This window comes from Canis lupus, chromosome 18 (assembly GCF_003254725.2).
Source record: "Canis lupus dingo isolate Sandy chromosome 18, ASM325472v2, whole genome shotgun sequence".
Taxonomy (NCBI): Eukaryota; Metazoa; Chordata; class Mammalia; order Carnivora; family Canidae; genus Canis; species Canis lupus.
Window position 1 is genome coordinate 340,187 of NC_064260.1, and position 16,158 is coordinate 356,344.

A 16,158-nucleotide genomic window follows, 5' to 3' on the forward strand; every position below is an offset into this window, starting at 1 on the left:
TTTGATTGGCATCAGACTATATCCTTATTATAATTCATGTTATTTTCCATATAATTATAATAATACTATTCTAAGCTAGGACTCTTTATTACAGATTTTATATCAAAATAATATTGCATATTAAGGCCAACTAAATCACAGTTGCAAATTATAATGTGGTTTTTATATTTTATTTTATATATTATAGTAAAATCAAATTCATATTTGTATTTTATATGAAATTCACTGATTACATTTTGTATTTATATATCCTATTATATTTTACATGTACATTTATACTAACACTATTTTATATTGCAATAATTTTCATATTACAGTAATTTTCATATTATAATAATTATAACAATGTTATAACATTATATTTTCACATTATAACATTTCATTTTCATATTATAACAGTTATAATGTTATAATTTTATAATAATTATATTTCTATAATCATTATAATTTCATAATAATTTTATAATATAGTTTTATAATAATTATATAAATTTATAATTATTTAATATAATTTCATAATAATTATAAAATATTATGACAATTTTATATAATATAAATTTTATAATAATTATAATATATAATTTAATAATTATTTATAATTTTATATATATTTATAAAATATTTTATAATTATAATTTTATAATAATTATAAAATATTATAACAATTTTCTTTTTCTAAAATATATTCACTTTTTTCTTGGAAGATCTTTTTATTGATTCAAGATTTCATTTAGGTTCATTAGTAGATCTTATTGCTTTTATTTTTTCATAAAACTTCCACATTTTCTATGAAGGTCACTTGTATCTAGTTTATATTTTTGTACTGTCACTAAAAGGTTCTGTCCTCATAACTGCTCCTCAGATACTGAAAGGCTGCTAAGTTTTCAGTTCATTGTGTCAGGGCTATCTAAATAAAACATCTGTGTAAAAAATGAGTTTTGGAGGGTTTCTTGAGGTTTGTATATTAGATATTCAAGAATATAGAAAATTCACGAATTTGCCACAGTGTTTTTGTTGACCTGTTTGGTCCAAGCCTGATGTCCGCAGGGCACAGCTCGCTCACACGCCTCTCGTCCTCCCCGCAGCATGGAGGAGTGCGAGGCTCTTTGCACGAGACTTGCCATCATGGTCAACGGCAGCTTCCGGTGCCTTGGCTCTCCCCAGCACCTGAAAAACAGGTATGTCGCATGTGTGTTACATGTATGTTGTGTGTGCATATGTATGTCCCATGCATGGTGCCTGTTGGACATATGCATGCCACATGTATGTCGTACGTGTATGCAGCGCACATATGCTGTGTGTATATACGTGTTGTGTGCATGTTGCATTGGTAGATGTATATTGTGCATACACGCGTGTTGTGTGTGTACATGCATGTTGTGTATAGACTGCATGTGCCCCTGTGTTGTGTATGTGTGTCGTACGGATGTATCGTGCTCCATGTGTACATATGCTGTGTGTATGTGTATGTTGCTGGTGTTTTACGTGTACATGTATGTTGCATGTCTGTTTCTTTCTGTCGAACTGTTTACTGTGCGTCCGTGCGTGCCGTAGCTCTACCTGCTGGTGCTCTAGAGCCAGCGTGGCCCGGTCCCCTCACTGCAGAGGAAGGGAGAAGGGGGCTGAGAAGGTGAGTGTGTTTGGGACGCACGTGGAGCCCCCCAGTCCCCACCACAGTCATGCTTCTACCAGTAGGACATGCGCTCTCCTTGCGACAGTCCAGAGAGAGAGAGGACAAGAAATGTCCTCGCTGATCCAGGATGCCTTCCCCAGCGCTTGTAAACCCTGTACCCCTCGTCCGGAGTGGATGGGGCCCTGGCACCGGCGGCCGGCGTGGGGTCACACAGGTGCTGTGGTCGTCGGTTTTATTTGGACTAATAAGGACTAAAGATTTTCCCTGTGTGTTCTCATCCTTTACATTTCTTCCCTGTTAATTGTCTTTTTATGTCTTTTTCGAGTTTTGGGGATATTCATGATTTTTATATCAATTTCTACAACCATGTTTGTGTCCCATATTGCGTTTTTTTGTAAAATTCGGTGTCATCTAAACTATTTTCACTCTTTCTGATTTCCTTTTAACTTGTTGGTTAATCTGTTGTTTCGGATACAGAATAATTCATTAATACATGTTGATAAATTGTTTTATTTCATTTATTTAGTGTTTTTGAAATTGGAATCTGCAGGCAGAGCTTTAACAGACCTATATGTTAGGTTGAAAGGTGTTTATTTCACGGGAGGAATGTTATCGGGTGCTTGATTGGCTGCACGGGGCAGTGAACATCTGTTGTGCAGTGGCTCGGAGTCGGGGCTGCCGGGACAGCCAAGGCCGCTGCCGCTTGCTGCGCAGGGTCGGCCACTTGTCAGATCAACCTGCTGGAAACTTCTCAGTTTGTACTCCGCTCATCTTTGATAAGTATCATCAAAAGAAAAATAATACTTCATACTCCCTAACCTTTATGAATGCTCACATAAAGGTTTATAGCCCGTGCCTAATTGCTCGGTGATTTATGTGTGCGCCTCGCTGCCTGCCCCAGGGCTTGGCGAGCCGCCGGGGAGCCGCGGGGGAGCCGCGGGGGAGCCAAGGCAGCCGTCCACCAGGGTGTGGGCTGTGGGCCCCGGTCTCACCCACTTCTGGCCTCTGTTCCCGGGACGCGGCGCAGGGCGGCTTGTTAGTGACGCAGGGACTGTGGGATTACACGAAGCGAGAAGTGGCTGGTGGGCGATTCGCCAAGACACGGAACCCAACGCGTTGCAGAGCATCCTTTGTGAACTTGGTGTTTTCCTGCAAGAGCTCAGCTGATGATGGGTTTCGGTAACATGGGATGAACGGCAAGGGGCTCCTTGTGTCGGGGACCCAGGAGTCCCCAGGAGTCCCTGGCCTCTGTGCCCGCTGCAGGTCCCTGGGGCTGAGGGGCTGCATGGACAGGACGGGCCCCTGAGTGTGCACGGCCCCGGGCATGCTCGTCCTGGGCTTTAAGCAGATGTGACATGCATGGCCCCGCTTCCAGCCCTGTTGTCCCCAATGCAGGCCGCAGGTTTGTCCCAGGACCCGGAGAGGTGACCCTGCAGGTCTGGGCTGTGCCTGCAGTGGGATCTGTGCATGTGTGCCTCAGTTTCCCAAACCCGCCTGGACCCCGCGGCCCCCTTGGGCCCTGTGTGTCCGTCCGTCGGGGCCACACTGCTCCTGAGGCACCATCTGAGGGCCTTGCTGCCCGTCCTGACACCCGGAGACCCAGGGGCCCCCGGGAGGACTGACCCCCAGATCCTAAACTCACTCCATTGTTAACGTGGCTCCTGCTTCCTTCTCCAGCTCCAGACCCTGTTAGAAGTTCCCGGGGCGTCCGATGCCATAGCTGCACCTGAGTGTGCCTTGCGTCCGACTGTACAATCATATCATTTTTTATTTTTTTATTTTTTTATTTTTTATTTTTTATTTTATTTATTTGTTATTTTTTATATTTTATTTTATTTATTTTTTATTTTTTATTTTATTTATTTTTCATTTTTAAATTCTTTTAAAAATTATTATTTATTTATTTATTTTTCTTTTTTCATTTTTTAGATTATTTTAATTTTTTATATTTAATTAATTAATTAATTTATTTATTTACTATGTATCATTTTTAAATTTTAAACTCCACCAGCATTGTATCTGCCCTTGGGGGGCTCACACCTGCCACTCCTCCTCCTCTGCCTTTGTCTCTCTTTCTGAGAAGGGACTTTGCCTCTTTGCCGACGTCTGTCTTCTTCCCATTTGACAATCCCAGTCCCTCCGAGACCCTCGTCCAGGGGATTTTTTTCCTGTCCTACCTTTGATCTTCTGCGCCCGTTACGAGCTAATCCATCTTAGTCACAGAATGTCGAACACCCACACGTTAGCGTGTCCGACTGAAGCATGTTCGCTTTGTGTAATAAATGTCCGAAGTACCGGTGGTTGGCACTGGTTCCGTGGCTCAAGGCTTCAGTCTTCTTGGTCCCAGAGTGGCGGCTGTAGCTCCGCCCATCACATCCTTGTTCCAGGCAACAAGCGAGAGGGAGCAGGGAGAGGGAGGACCACCTGCCCTGCCCCTGGGTTCAGTAGCCGTCTGTAAGTCCTACCTAGACACGTGCCCTCGTGCCCTGTTAGACACCCTGGCTGCTGGAAGCCTGAGAAATGTAGGATTTATCTGGGCATTTTGCCACGTAAGTCAAGTCAGGTCTCTGTGGATGAGCAAGACAAGGCAGTGGATGTTGGGTGGGTGTCTCCGATCTCTCGTTCTCCTGAGTCCTGTGCTCAGGGGAGGGTCGGTTGGACCCTATTGTGTGACTGTCCTATGATACGGGGTAAACGATACAGCTTCTGTGTGAGCCATCACTGTGCATGCGCACGGATGGATGCGTGTGCGTGGATGGATGTGTGTGTGTGTGTGCATGGACAGATGTATGTGTGCGCACGAGTTCAGATGCATGTGTGCGTGCATGGAAGGATGTGTGTGTGTGTGCATGGACAGATGTGTGTGTGTGCGAGTTCAGGCGTGTGTGCGTCCATGGAAGGATACGTGTGCACATGCATGGACAGATGTGTGTGTGCATGAGTTCAGATGCATGTGCACGTGCATGGTTGGATGTGTGTGCATGTGCAAGGACGAATGCATGTGTGCGTGCATGGAAGGATGCAGGTGCATGTGCATGGTTGGATGTGTGTGTGCGAGTTCAGATGCATGTCTGTGTACATGGACAGATTGTGTGTGTGTGTGAGTTCAAGATGCATGTGTGCGTGCGTGGAAGGATGAGTGTGTGCGCGTGGACGGATGGGACTGCACATGGACGGATGTATGTGCACAAGGACAGATGCATGTCTGCGTGCATGGAAGGATGTGTGTGTGTGCGTGGATGTGTGTATGTGCACAAGGATGGATGCATGTGTGCATGCATGGAAGGATGTGTGTGCATGTGCATGGACAGATGTGTGTGCCCATGGACGGATGTATGTGCACAAGGACAATGCATGTGTGCGTGCATGGACAGATGTGTGTGTGCACAAGGACAGATGTGTGTGTGTGTGTGTATGGAAGGATGTGTGTGTGCGTGCATGGACAGATGTGTGTGTGCACAAGGACAGATGTGTGTGTGTGTGTGTATGGAAGGATGTGTGTGTGCGTGCATGGACGGATGTGTGTGTGCACGAGGACAGATGTGTGTGCATGCATGGAAGGACGCATGTGTGTGCATGGAAGGATGTGTGCACACGGATGGATGCATGTGCGTGTGTATGGGGGGGGGGCGGGGGCGGGCGGCCAGGACTGCCTGGTCCATCTCCGGGGGCACGGACCCTCCGTCCCAGGGAACCGGGGAGGCTTTCCCACATTCCGGGCCTGGCGCGGCTGGGGCGCGTCCACGAGCCACCTGGACCCCGCACCTGCGTGGGTCACCTGTTAGCTCCCCTGCCCTGTTCCCTCTGGCCCAGAAAGCCCGGGTCTCAGTGTAAGGGTCGTCCTGTTGGGGGGATACATGTCGCTTCTGCAGCCAAGAGTGTGAAGTGCACGTGGCTCGTGTCTCAGCGGGGAGGGCGGAAGGGGTGTTGATGCTGAGCACCCGTCCTCACGCTGGACATTCCAGGTGGGAGTCTGGTCGCGGGCCCAGAGGGCGGCCGCGCCCCGGCAGGTCCTCCCAAGGACACACGCGGGACGGTGGGAGACGCCAGCCATGAGACCTCGTGTTCTGGTTGGGGCCTGCATCCCGACTCCTGCGTGCTCACACGCGGGGCCTCCCGTGTGCTCTGTCCCGGGGAGTGTCCATGCGCTGGCGATAAGGGACTCTCTTCGGCTGCCCGGCCAGAGCTCTGCAGATGCTTTTGAAGATTTTTATTTTAATTCATGAGACACAGAGACGCAGGCAGAAGGAGAAGCAGGCTCCATGCAGGAGCCGGATGTGGGACTCGATCCCGGGACCCCGAGGTCACGCCCTGGGCCGGAGGCAGGTGCTCCACCGCTGAGCCACCAGGTGTCCCTCCATGTGGGTCTTTTCGTAATTTCTGTCTCTTTTGATGGCGCGCAATCCTGCTACCTTCTTCTGGTTCTTCAGTCATGATTTCGCCTAGTTCTTCGGATATATTTATAATCACTGCTTTGTTGCCTTTGTTAATCCGACATCTGGCGGCTTTCACAAGCACTTTCTGTGGCTTACAGTTTTTTTCTGGTGTGTGTCGTTCTTTCCTGTTTCCATATATGTCTCACAATTTTTTTTTATTGGAAACTGAGCATTCTGATGATGCACTGGAGCCATTCTGGGCACCGCTGGGGCTTGTCGTGGCTCTGCTTGTTGGCGGAGTTTCAGCGAGGCCTGTTGCTGCCCCCGCGGGGGATGGGCAGCCCGCATGTGCCCCGTGTCGTCGGGGTGATGCAGCTGGGGCGCGGCTTCCCGCCTCCCGTCTGGGCACAGCCAGCTGTTGCCACCGATTTATGACTGACTGCTCTGCCGCTGTCACCAACGGCCCGGGACATGAACTGTTCCACAGCCTAATCCAATCAAATTTGGGCTTCTTGGTTTTTTTAGAATTTTCTTTCTTTACCCTAGGGAGAGGGAGGGAGGGGAGGCGCAGAGGCGGAGCGGGAGAGACTCAAACAGACCTTGTCCCGAGCACCAGCGCGGAGCACGACCTGGGGCTGGATCTCGCGACCTGAGCCGAAACCAAGAGTCAGGCCCTCCCCCCCCCCCCCTTCCCGGCTTGGGCTGCTTCGCACCGATGCTCCCCGGCCCGCGTCGGACATTGCTGTGCCCCCAGGAGGGCTCGTCCGCCCGGTGGTTCCCCCGCGTCTGCACGTGTCCCCAGGCTCTCGCCCTCACCCAGAGCTCCGTCGCCCCGACAACCACGCCCAAGGGCCTCAGCGTCCCCTGCCCTGGCTCACGTCGGGGGGCCTCGGGGAGGACTCTGGAGGTCGCCCCCCCCCCCCCCCCGCGGCCCGCTTCCCTTCCACGCCGGTCTCTGAGCCGCCGCTCTGCAGAGGGGCAGCCCCTGCAGGGGCCGAGCGCGTGCTGCCGGAGGACGCAAGCCTTGAGCTTTCTGGAACTCAGCTGGGCCATCGGGAGCGGGCGGAGGGGGCAGGCGGGGAGCGGGGACGCTGCACACCTGCCAGGAAGACCGCCTCGCCCGCAGCTGGGGGGGTCCCCGTGCTCTGGAGTGGGGTTCCCGCCTCGCCGGGCGGCCCGGCAGGCGGGGAGCGGTCCCGGCCCAGACCCGCAGGGCCTCTCCGCTCGGTCGACCCCACGAGCCCTCCTGAGGCCCTGCTGTCCCGGCCGCGCGCCCAGAAGGCCTCTTCCGGAGGCTCTGAGCCGAGCCCACACGAGCGGCCCGTTCTGCGCGGAAGCGGGTGTGCGAGGCGTCTCAGGCCGCCACGCCGGAGCCCGGCCTGCTTCCCCCCACGTCGATTCACATCCCCTCCGTGCTGGCCAGTGGCCGCGCCGGCAGGACTGCGAGCCCAGGGCGGTGTTCACGCTCCCTGCTCCTGAGGCTTTGCGGCCCCGCCCCTGCCACCGCCGCACACGTTTATGGATTCAGGTGATCTCCCTTAAAAGCAAGTTTGGGTGATTTGGAGACATTACATGAGGGCAAGTGCCGTCTTTTGATGAGACTCCAAGTAGGAAGTCACTCCCGTATATCATTCGCAGACAAACCAGGGAGGTGCCGTAGGGGCCTGTGCACCTGTGCACCGGTGCATCTGTGTACCTGTGTACCTGTGTACCTGTGCATCTGTGCACTTGTGCATCTGTGTACCTGTGTACCTGTGTACCTGTGCATCTGTGCACTTGTGCATCTGTGTACCTGTGCATCTGTGCATCTGTGTACCCGTGCACTTGTGCATCTGTGTACTGGTGCATCTGTGCATCTGTGTACCTGTGCACCTGTGCACTTGTGCATCTGTGTACTGGTGCATCTGTGCAACTGTGCATCTGTGTACTTGTGTACCTGTGCACCTGTGTACCTTTGCACCTGTGCATCTGTGTACCTGTGCACCTGTGTACCTGTGCACTTGTGTACCTGTGCATCTGTGTACCTGTGCACCTGTGCATCTGTGTACCTATTCACCTGTGCACTTGTGCATCTGTGTACCAGTGCATCTGTGCACCTGTGCACCTGGGCATCTGTGCATCTGTGTACCTGTGCATCTGTGCATCTGTGCACCTGTGTACCTGTGCACCTGTGCATCTGTGTACCTGTGTACTTGTGCATCTGTGTACCTGTGCATCTGTGCACCTGTGCATCTGTGTACTTCTGTACCTGTGCACCTGTGCACCTGGGTACCTTTGCACCTGTGCATCTGTGTACCTGTGCACCTCTGCATCTGTGCACCTGTGTACCTGTGCATCTGTGCATCTGTGTACCTGTGCACCTGTGCACCTATGTACCTGTGCATCTGTGCACCTGTGCATCTGTGTACTTGTGTACCTCTGCACCTGTGCACCTGTGCACCTGTGTACCTGTGCACCTGTGCATCTGTGTACCTGTGCACCTGTGCATCTATGTACTTGTGTACCTGTGCACTTGTGCATCTGTGTACCTGTGCATCTGTGCACCTGTGCATCTGTGTACTTGTGTACCTTTGTACCTGTGCATCTGTGTACCTGTGCACCTGTGCACCTGTGTACCTGTTCATCTGTGTACCTGTGCACCTGTGTACCTGTGCATCTGTGTACCTGTGCACCTGTGTACCTGTTCATCTGTATACCTGTGCATCTGCGTACCTGTGTACCTGTGCACCTGGGTACCTCCTCCTGTACTTAGGTACACAGGTGCACACAACCCATGGCGCTGGCTGGCCCCGTTGGTGTGAGCTCTTTGACGGATCATCTTGGCTTTGATCTGTGGTCGGAGGGACCCAGGGTGATACTAGGACATAGTTACCGCCCGATACTTGAGCCGTGGGAGCCGTAGGAAGACCCCGCCTGAGTGCCCGCTGCCCAGCTGGGCACTGGGTCAGTCTGGCGCTGCCCCCGGGTTACCCACAGCGCCCCCGAGTAGCTTTCTCAGGAATTCACTCGCCTGGTGCCTGCTGACCGTGGAGCTGTGGGGAGGCGACCCTGGTGCCTGCCACCACCTGCTGTCCGGGGGCGAGTCCCAGCCGCACCTGGGCAGACACCTTGCGCAGGAGCTGCCTTCCCCGGAAGTCTTCCCGGCAGCGCCCTCCGAGCCGTTGTGTTCCTGGTCTCCGCACAGTTAAAGGCTGAGCCGTGGGTCCGCCTGGCAGACGGGGCTCCGGGGGCTCCGTGCGGGGCAGCTCGAGTCCTGTTCCCCAGGCCCCACGGGGCTCCTGGCCGTGCTCTGCGGGTGGCCGGGTGGGGTCCGGCTCTGAGGCCACCGCGTTGCTGGGGTGGCGACCCCTTCAGCTGCCCGGTCCTCGCGGGGAGGGCTGCTCGGCTGCGGCCGGAGCCCCCGGGACACGTGGCGGGAGCCACCCGGTGGCTGGAAGCCTCGGACCCTCCTGGTACTGTCGTCTGGGTGGCCACACGCCCACCACCCACTTGCTGCCCTCTTCCATAATCAGGCGTCGGATCTCTTCCTTTAGGAAAATGTACCACTTCACGGGGTTTTAGATTTTTTTAAAGGTTTTTACCTATTTTTTCGAGAGCGTGGACACGTGGCGCTGCTGACCACCGTCCGTCCGCTGCGCATCCCCGGGCGGCCCTCCGGGACTCTAACCTGCAGCTCAGGGGACGCACCACGGGGCTGTTACTGCCGCCTTCTCGTGTGGCTCACCTTTCAGCTTGAGTGCCCGTGGGCCCCTCAGCCGGCAGGACGGGAGGGTTGGGGCCCCGCTCCGTGTCAGGCGCCTGGAGTCAGGCAACAGCAGGACGACGACCTGGGGGACTTGTCATGCAGCCACATCACATGCACCGGAACAGTGATTTGACCGTAAGCGTGTGAGACGCTCAAGTAACGCAGCTGCTTGGCGAGGCCTGGGCCCCCCGGTCGCCCAGCTCGTAGTCCCCAGGTCAGCTACTTGGTGCCGACAGGTGGGCGAACAGATCCACAGAAACTGTCCTCATGTGTTCATGTTTTTTTTTTTTTTTTTAAGATTTAATTTATTTATTTTAAGTGGGGGAGGGGCAGAGGGAGAAGCAGATGCCCCGCTGAGCCAGGAGCCCACGTGGGGCTCGACCCCAGGACTCCGGGGTCGTGACCTGAGCTGCGAGGCGCACAGACGCTTCACCACTGAGCCACCAGGCCCCGGATTCCTGTTTCTATTCTCATGGGTCTTCACGGAGATGCTGTTAGGTGCGCAGGTGCCCAGGATGGGCGGCGATACCGTGACACCGCTTGTGGAAGCCCCATCCCTCCTCGCGGTGACTCTATGAGGTCGCTGTGCGGTGTGGGTACGACCCCGCACAGCCGCCGGGTCCCGGGAGCTACCGTGCACGGCTCCGTGTGTCGCAGGCCAACCCTGGGTCAGGGTGCCGTTGGCAGAGTTGCCTTACGTGGAGAAGCAGCGAGCGCCCGGTCCGGTCCCTGCCACCCGACCCTGCCCTGCCGGGTCATCACGGACGGGGAAGCAGCAGGCGTGGGCGGGGGGCGCTCCGGCCCGGCTCCGACTCCAACTTCTCTCGAACTCAGCACCTGCTTTGCTTTCATCTTCTCCCTTGTACCGGATGGAGAGCGATTCCAGGATTTGCTGACCACGTAGGTCCATCGGCACCTGTGTCCGCGGATGACGGAAACCCCCTCACCGAGTTAGGATCCTCTTCTGAGTCTTAGATTTTTGAAAATCCAGACTCTCCCGTCGATTTGGGATCGTTATTTTCTTTTGCTGTATCCGTGAAAACGGACTTAGAATTTACCCCTCTTGGGTCCAAATAGTCCTAACCGTGTTTTGGTTTCATTTAACTTCCAGGTTCGGTGACGGTTATACGGTCAGGATCTGGCTGTGTCAGGAAACACACGCACACAGTGCGATTTCGGACTGCCTGAAGCTGCACTTCCCTGGGATCCAGTTTAAGGTAGACCGGGGTTCCGTATTCACTTCCTTATGGGGAAATCGGGTCAGCGCCTTTGTCCTTTCCTGTGTTCTGCCCCGTGCTGTTACGAGGTGCTGCCTGTCCTGGGCCTGATTGCGAAGCACAGGCCGCACGTCCCCGCGGCCCAGAATAGCGTGGACAGCAGATACGCTTGGCCACTCGGAAGGACGGTGCGCCTGTCTGAGCGCTCTGTGGGTGCCCCAGAGTGGACCATGGGTACACTCCGGGGGCACAGCCCCATTGCATGGCCTGTTCTGTTCAGGAAAGAAGATCGCAAAAGGCAGTGTCTTCCAGGCATTTGCTGTAGGGCTTACAGACTTGGAGGCTCCCGCGTTATCTCACGCTGTGCTCGGCTGTGCTCGGCATCGCGTGCTCGGCATCATAGTCCTCTGCTGACCCCAGGCAGAGCGCGATCCCTGACATAGCAGCATCTCCATCAGCGGGGAGCTGGTTACACCTACGGGACCTCGAGCCCCAACCTACTGAACTCAGCTCTGCGTTTAAGGAGGTGACCCGGTGATTCCCAGCGTGCTAACATTTTAGAAGCACCAGCTACGGTATCTTGGATAACTACGTGATTGCGGTTTTCCATAAATAGGTTCTCACGTTTGAAGCAGCTCTCACCTGTCCATTCCCGCAAGAGCTGCTGAGTAAAAGCCATCGATGAGCAGCAGCTGTACGAGGCCAGGCGGGCGTGCTCAGGCTCTCCTCTAAACGGTCCAATAGCGGACTTGCTGTTCTCCCCCTTTGTACATATGAGAACGAGGGTTGGAACGTTTCTTCTCTTCCCAGGGGTGAGGACAGCGGGAGCTCTGCTCCAGACCCAGGGCGTTCAGGTGCCCTGGCATTCCCTTGCTCCACGACAACTTCCTCCTTCTCAGTAGGCGAGGCACCTTCCTACCCCCGGGATGGCTTCCCCACACCTGGGGCAGGGCAGGGGTGGGGGGCATGCCAGGGGGCAAAGCGGTAGCCCAGCCTTGAGGAGGACCCCTTGCCAACTGTGCCGTCGTCCGTACGCACGGACTGGAGACTCTCAGAGCTGTCCTGCCATCCGCCGCCCTTTAGGTGTGTGGTTTGAAAAGGATGACAATGCATTTATCACTTAAAAGCTGCAGGATCCGTTCTGCTCAACAGTTGCTAATCACGTGAGACGATTTACAAGTTGTTTTTGGCTTTCAGGGGCAGCACCTTAACTTACTGGAATATCATTTGCCAAAACAATGGGAGTGCTTAGCGGATCTGTTCCAAGTCCTAGAGAACCAGAAGACCTTCCTGAATATCAAACATTACTCCATTAGCCAGACCACTTTGGAACAGGTATGGTCCCCCCGAATACTTCGGCAGGTTGCATTTTGGCGTGTTCTCGAGGCCTCCCCCAGCTGATCTCAAAACTAGCCAGATTGCTTCGTGAGGCCTTTCGTTCTTTAAATTAAATGCTCATTTTACAAAATAGGGTGGTGGGTGTTAGCAGGTGTGTCTGTGGTCAGCTCTCTGTTCAAGGTGCATGTTCAGGAGGGCTCCCATCTGTCCACGGTTACACTGGGCATTCACGCCCCACCAACCTGCCCCTATCTGTTTGCTCCCCCTGCCCTAAGTGTCTAAGGGGACTCTGCCCCTTGGCTGAGCCATCGCTGACCTTGGGAAGCAAAGTGCTTGGTTTACCGAGTTCCAGAAGGGAGAATGAAATCCCACCTGCGTCCTAAAGCCCCAGAATTTCCAGGTGCTTTCATGATTGTCCTCAAATGGATCTGTGTCCTCAAAGGATCTACCTGCTTATGGTGGTTTCCAAGGCGGTGGTATGAGCGACAGCTTTATGGTTTTTGGGAAAAGTTGGGCGGTGCTTTGAGATGACTCTTCTTACTATAGTGGAGAAGAGAAGGTCTGGTGTCCGTAGAGGTTCACAGTGATTTCTGTCATTTCATTCAGGTATTTATTAAGTTTGCTACTGAGCAACGGGAACCTTCACAGTCTACTCCGGCTACACCCCCTGACTCCTACCAGCCACATCGCCTGCCTATCTAAGCACCGAGGGCACGTGTCTAAGAGGAGTGATACCCTCTTTGGTTACAATTCATCCTCAAAGATCAGAAGAGCCTGGGCACCACGCAGATGCTGGGAGTCCGCTCCAAGCAGTCGAATCCACCCTCTCCTTCCTTTCCTCTTGAAACTCTCGGTTAACTAATAACCTGCAAGCTAGAAGATGGTTTTCTGTAGATTTTTGGGGTGTTCCTCCCACATGGCTAATCCCTTTGTCAAGCCAGGGAGGAGCCGGCTTCTTTGTGACGGGGGGGGGGGGGGGGCGTGAGTCACCCCAGAGTCCAAACCGAGACATGTTGGAGCTGTCAGACACATTTCATTGTGCTTTTAAGGAAACTGAGGCAGCCAAGGCTGGTAACTTTCCTAACCTATCTGTTTAGGAAATACTACCTCCGACTGTCTTCTGTTTCTGTCCCCTTTCACTAGATACGCTTACGTGTGTTTAAATAAAAGGTCAAGGATTGAAACACACATTCTTTGTAATATTGGGTATTATATGGCATGACATGTAAAAATAGCCAGTTTTTTCATACAAAAGATTTTTTTAAAAAATCAGAATTATGGAGATTTTAATGACTGCTGTAGCAAAATTAAGTAAATTGAACCAGGTATGTCACTTATACAAGTTTTACCCAAAATTCACAGATTTTTAAATACGGGAGTTATGGAAAGAAATATAACATGGGTGTGTTTTACTTTTTTCTGGGTTTCTCAGTGTTCTTACTGCCTCCTGGCATTCTGAGGCACATTCTAGTTTCAAAACCAATGATGTAAACTAGTTACTTCTAATTTTACCAGCAAAATCAGTACAATGTGTAGTAAGTAAACATAAATCTTCAAACACTTAAAAATTTTCTGACAGTGATGCCAGCCTTAGAATTATTGTGCTAGTATTTTCAGATATAAAGCGCTGTGATGTGGCTGCAAAGGGCCGTGGGCCCTTGACATTCTGCACCTGACGGCAAAATGCAATATGATAAATGATAAAATCATTTTAAATGATAAAAAGTCCTTTTGTCCACCACTGAAAATCATTTCTAGCCAGATGTTTCTGAGCTTTGAGATATTCCTCAACCTCCTTTGAATATCATTTTCCTCAAATTTCAGCGGAGGGGTGCGTCAATTTTAAAATTTGATCTTAAAAAAAAAAATAAAATAAAATAAAATTTGATCTTATCCAGTTAAATTTTTGAGTCATAGTAGCTCATGGCCAAAAAGTTTCCAGCCACAGGATTTCACTGAAATCTCTCTTTTCTGATACCATTCAATACTAAACATATTTTTAACTTGTCAGGCTTCAGCTGGTCACGGAGAGTATTGCTGAATGATTTCGATTCACAGGAATCCCATGAATTATGCTTCCTTAAAGTTTAGGGTTTAGGATTTCTTACAGCTGAGGGTTTAGGATTCCCCTCTTGATTCTGACATGGTCTCACTGTCTAATGGAAGATGTAATCCTTTGTTATGATCGTTGCTGAATCCATCCATAAAACCCCTGCAACACAGGAATGTGTTTATACTGCTTTATAAATAAGAGCATAAATAAATGAGACGTGCTTTGATTGAACCTGATTTTTGGAGCGAACTTGGCGTATTTCCTTGCATTGTCAGGGGTCCCCGTTAGCCGATTGGGGAGGAAATGTACCTACTCAAGAGCTTTTAAAGCTTGAAAAGGTCACCGTTTGATTGAGCTTCAGGCCGCGATGTTCTGCTCTTAGGGATTCTTTTCTACTCTTGGAGCTGCTTTATTCTTGAAGGTTCTGCTTCCAGGTAGACCTTCGAACAATAAACAGGAAGAAAAAAGAAACTCACTGTGTGAAAACGCCCCAGACGACTGGACAGGAAAGGTCAAATCTTATGTTGGTGTTGAAAATGTCATTGCATTCATAAGTCATGCAGATGTTTTACGCCTTTGGAGTTAAACATTTGCCTTAAGACCTTTGGGCTTATGGTCACACAACTGAGACTGTTAAACAAACTGCCTTCTTTTGAGAGCTTTTGGAGGAGAGTCCTGTCTAAGGCAGAGATCGCCGTGATTATCCCGGTTCCAGCAACCCAGCTTTTATCGCATGGCTTATCTTTACCCGAATATTTAAACAGAGGGTGTATTAAAGCCTCGTGCACAATCAGGATTGGAAAAAGCAAACAAGAAGCGTATTTTTAGAAGAGTAAACAGTGGGGGGCCTAAGGTTACAGGGGGCTCGGCTCAGCAGATGTTGAACGGGGAAACACGCAACACGATGGCTCTCAAACCCTTTGGGAAGTGTATTCCCTCCCCCGCCCTCCCCTGCTACTTGGTGTTTATACACGGCGACGACAATGACGGGACTACTTTAGCTGCATCACAGAGTTCCACGCCCCCTCCTCCCCCACCAAATACGGGATGCAGACATTTAACCTGTTCAGACTGGTTTGGGCATGTTTTCGTCCGGCTTTGCTGTGGGATGTTGGGGTGTTTCAGCTCGATGATGTAGGCTGGTGGTGCCTGACAACCCAGTTTCTCATACTCCAGTGATTCAAAGCCACACACACACACACACACACACACACACGCGCGTGCGCATTGTTTCAATTCATACTATTGAGCCCATCGTATGTGCATAAATAGATGGTGGGTATGGCAAACATGAGGGTGGTACCTGGCAGGTAAAGGACCCAGAGTCTGTGTGTCCTTGGGAAGCAGGGGGTTACCTGGGGAGGACTGGACGAGACCTTCAGGTAACAGGCACCGCTTGCTGTGGGGCCTCGGCGGGGTTCCTTCTAAGCAAGGATGTAGGATCCAGCCTCGTGAAAGGGTTACCCCCTGGGGCGTGAGGAAGCCCTTGGAGGGGAGGGAATGTCGGAGGGAATCCACAATATTCAATATTCAGGAGGTGGACATTTGCCTGTTCGTTTGGTGGAGGCTGATACAGCAGTTCCATAGACCCCAAAACCCCAGTCAACCATCTTTACAGTCTCCCTTATGTTCCAAAGTGGCTGCTCGAGCACCAGTTATCACAATATTTTCAAAGCAGAAAAACACAACAAAACAAAACAAAAACATGACTGTATTGTGCCCAAGATTGCGAATCCAAGAAACCACCAAGGAGCCGACACCGATGCAAGTACACGAGGGTTTATTTACAAGCCTGA

At 51.5% G+C, this 16,158-nt stretch overlaps 1 protein-coding gene across 1 annotated transcript in view; it reads left to right on the plus strand.

Moving 5' to 3' along the window:
• The window catches only part of ABCA13 (ATP binding cassette subfamily A member 13), a 188,739-nt gene extending 174,141 nt beyond the window's left edge, over positions 1-14,598 (plus strand). Inside the window, exons 51-54 of the mRNA XM_049096779.1 lie at positions 1,086-1,178; positions 10,866-10,971; positions 12,169-12,306; positions 12,916-14,598. Of these exons, the coding sequence (XP_048952736.1) occupies positions 1,086-1,178; positions 10,866-10,971; positions 12,169-12,306; positions 12,916-13,011 (433 nt within the window). The 3' untranslated portion in view covers positions 13,012-14,598. The remainder of the gene's footprint in view (positions 1-1,085; positions 1,179-10,865; positions 10,972-12,168; positions 12,307-12,915) is intronic.
• The last annotated feature ends 1,560 nt before the right edge of the window (positions 14,599-16,158 follow it).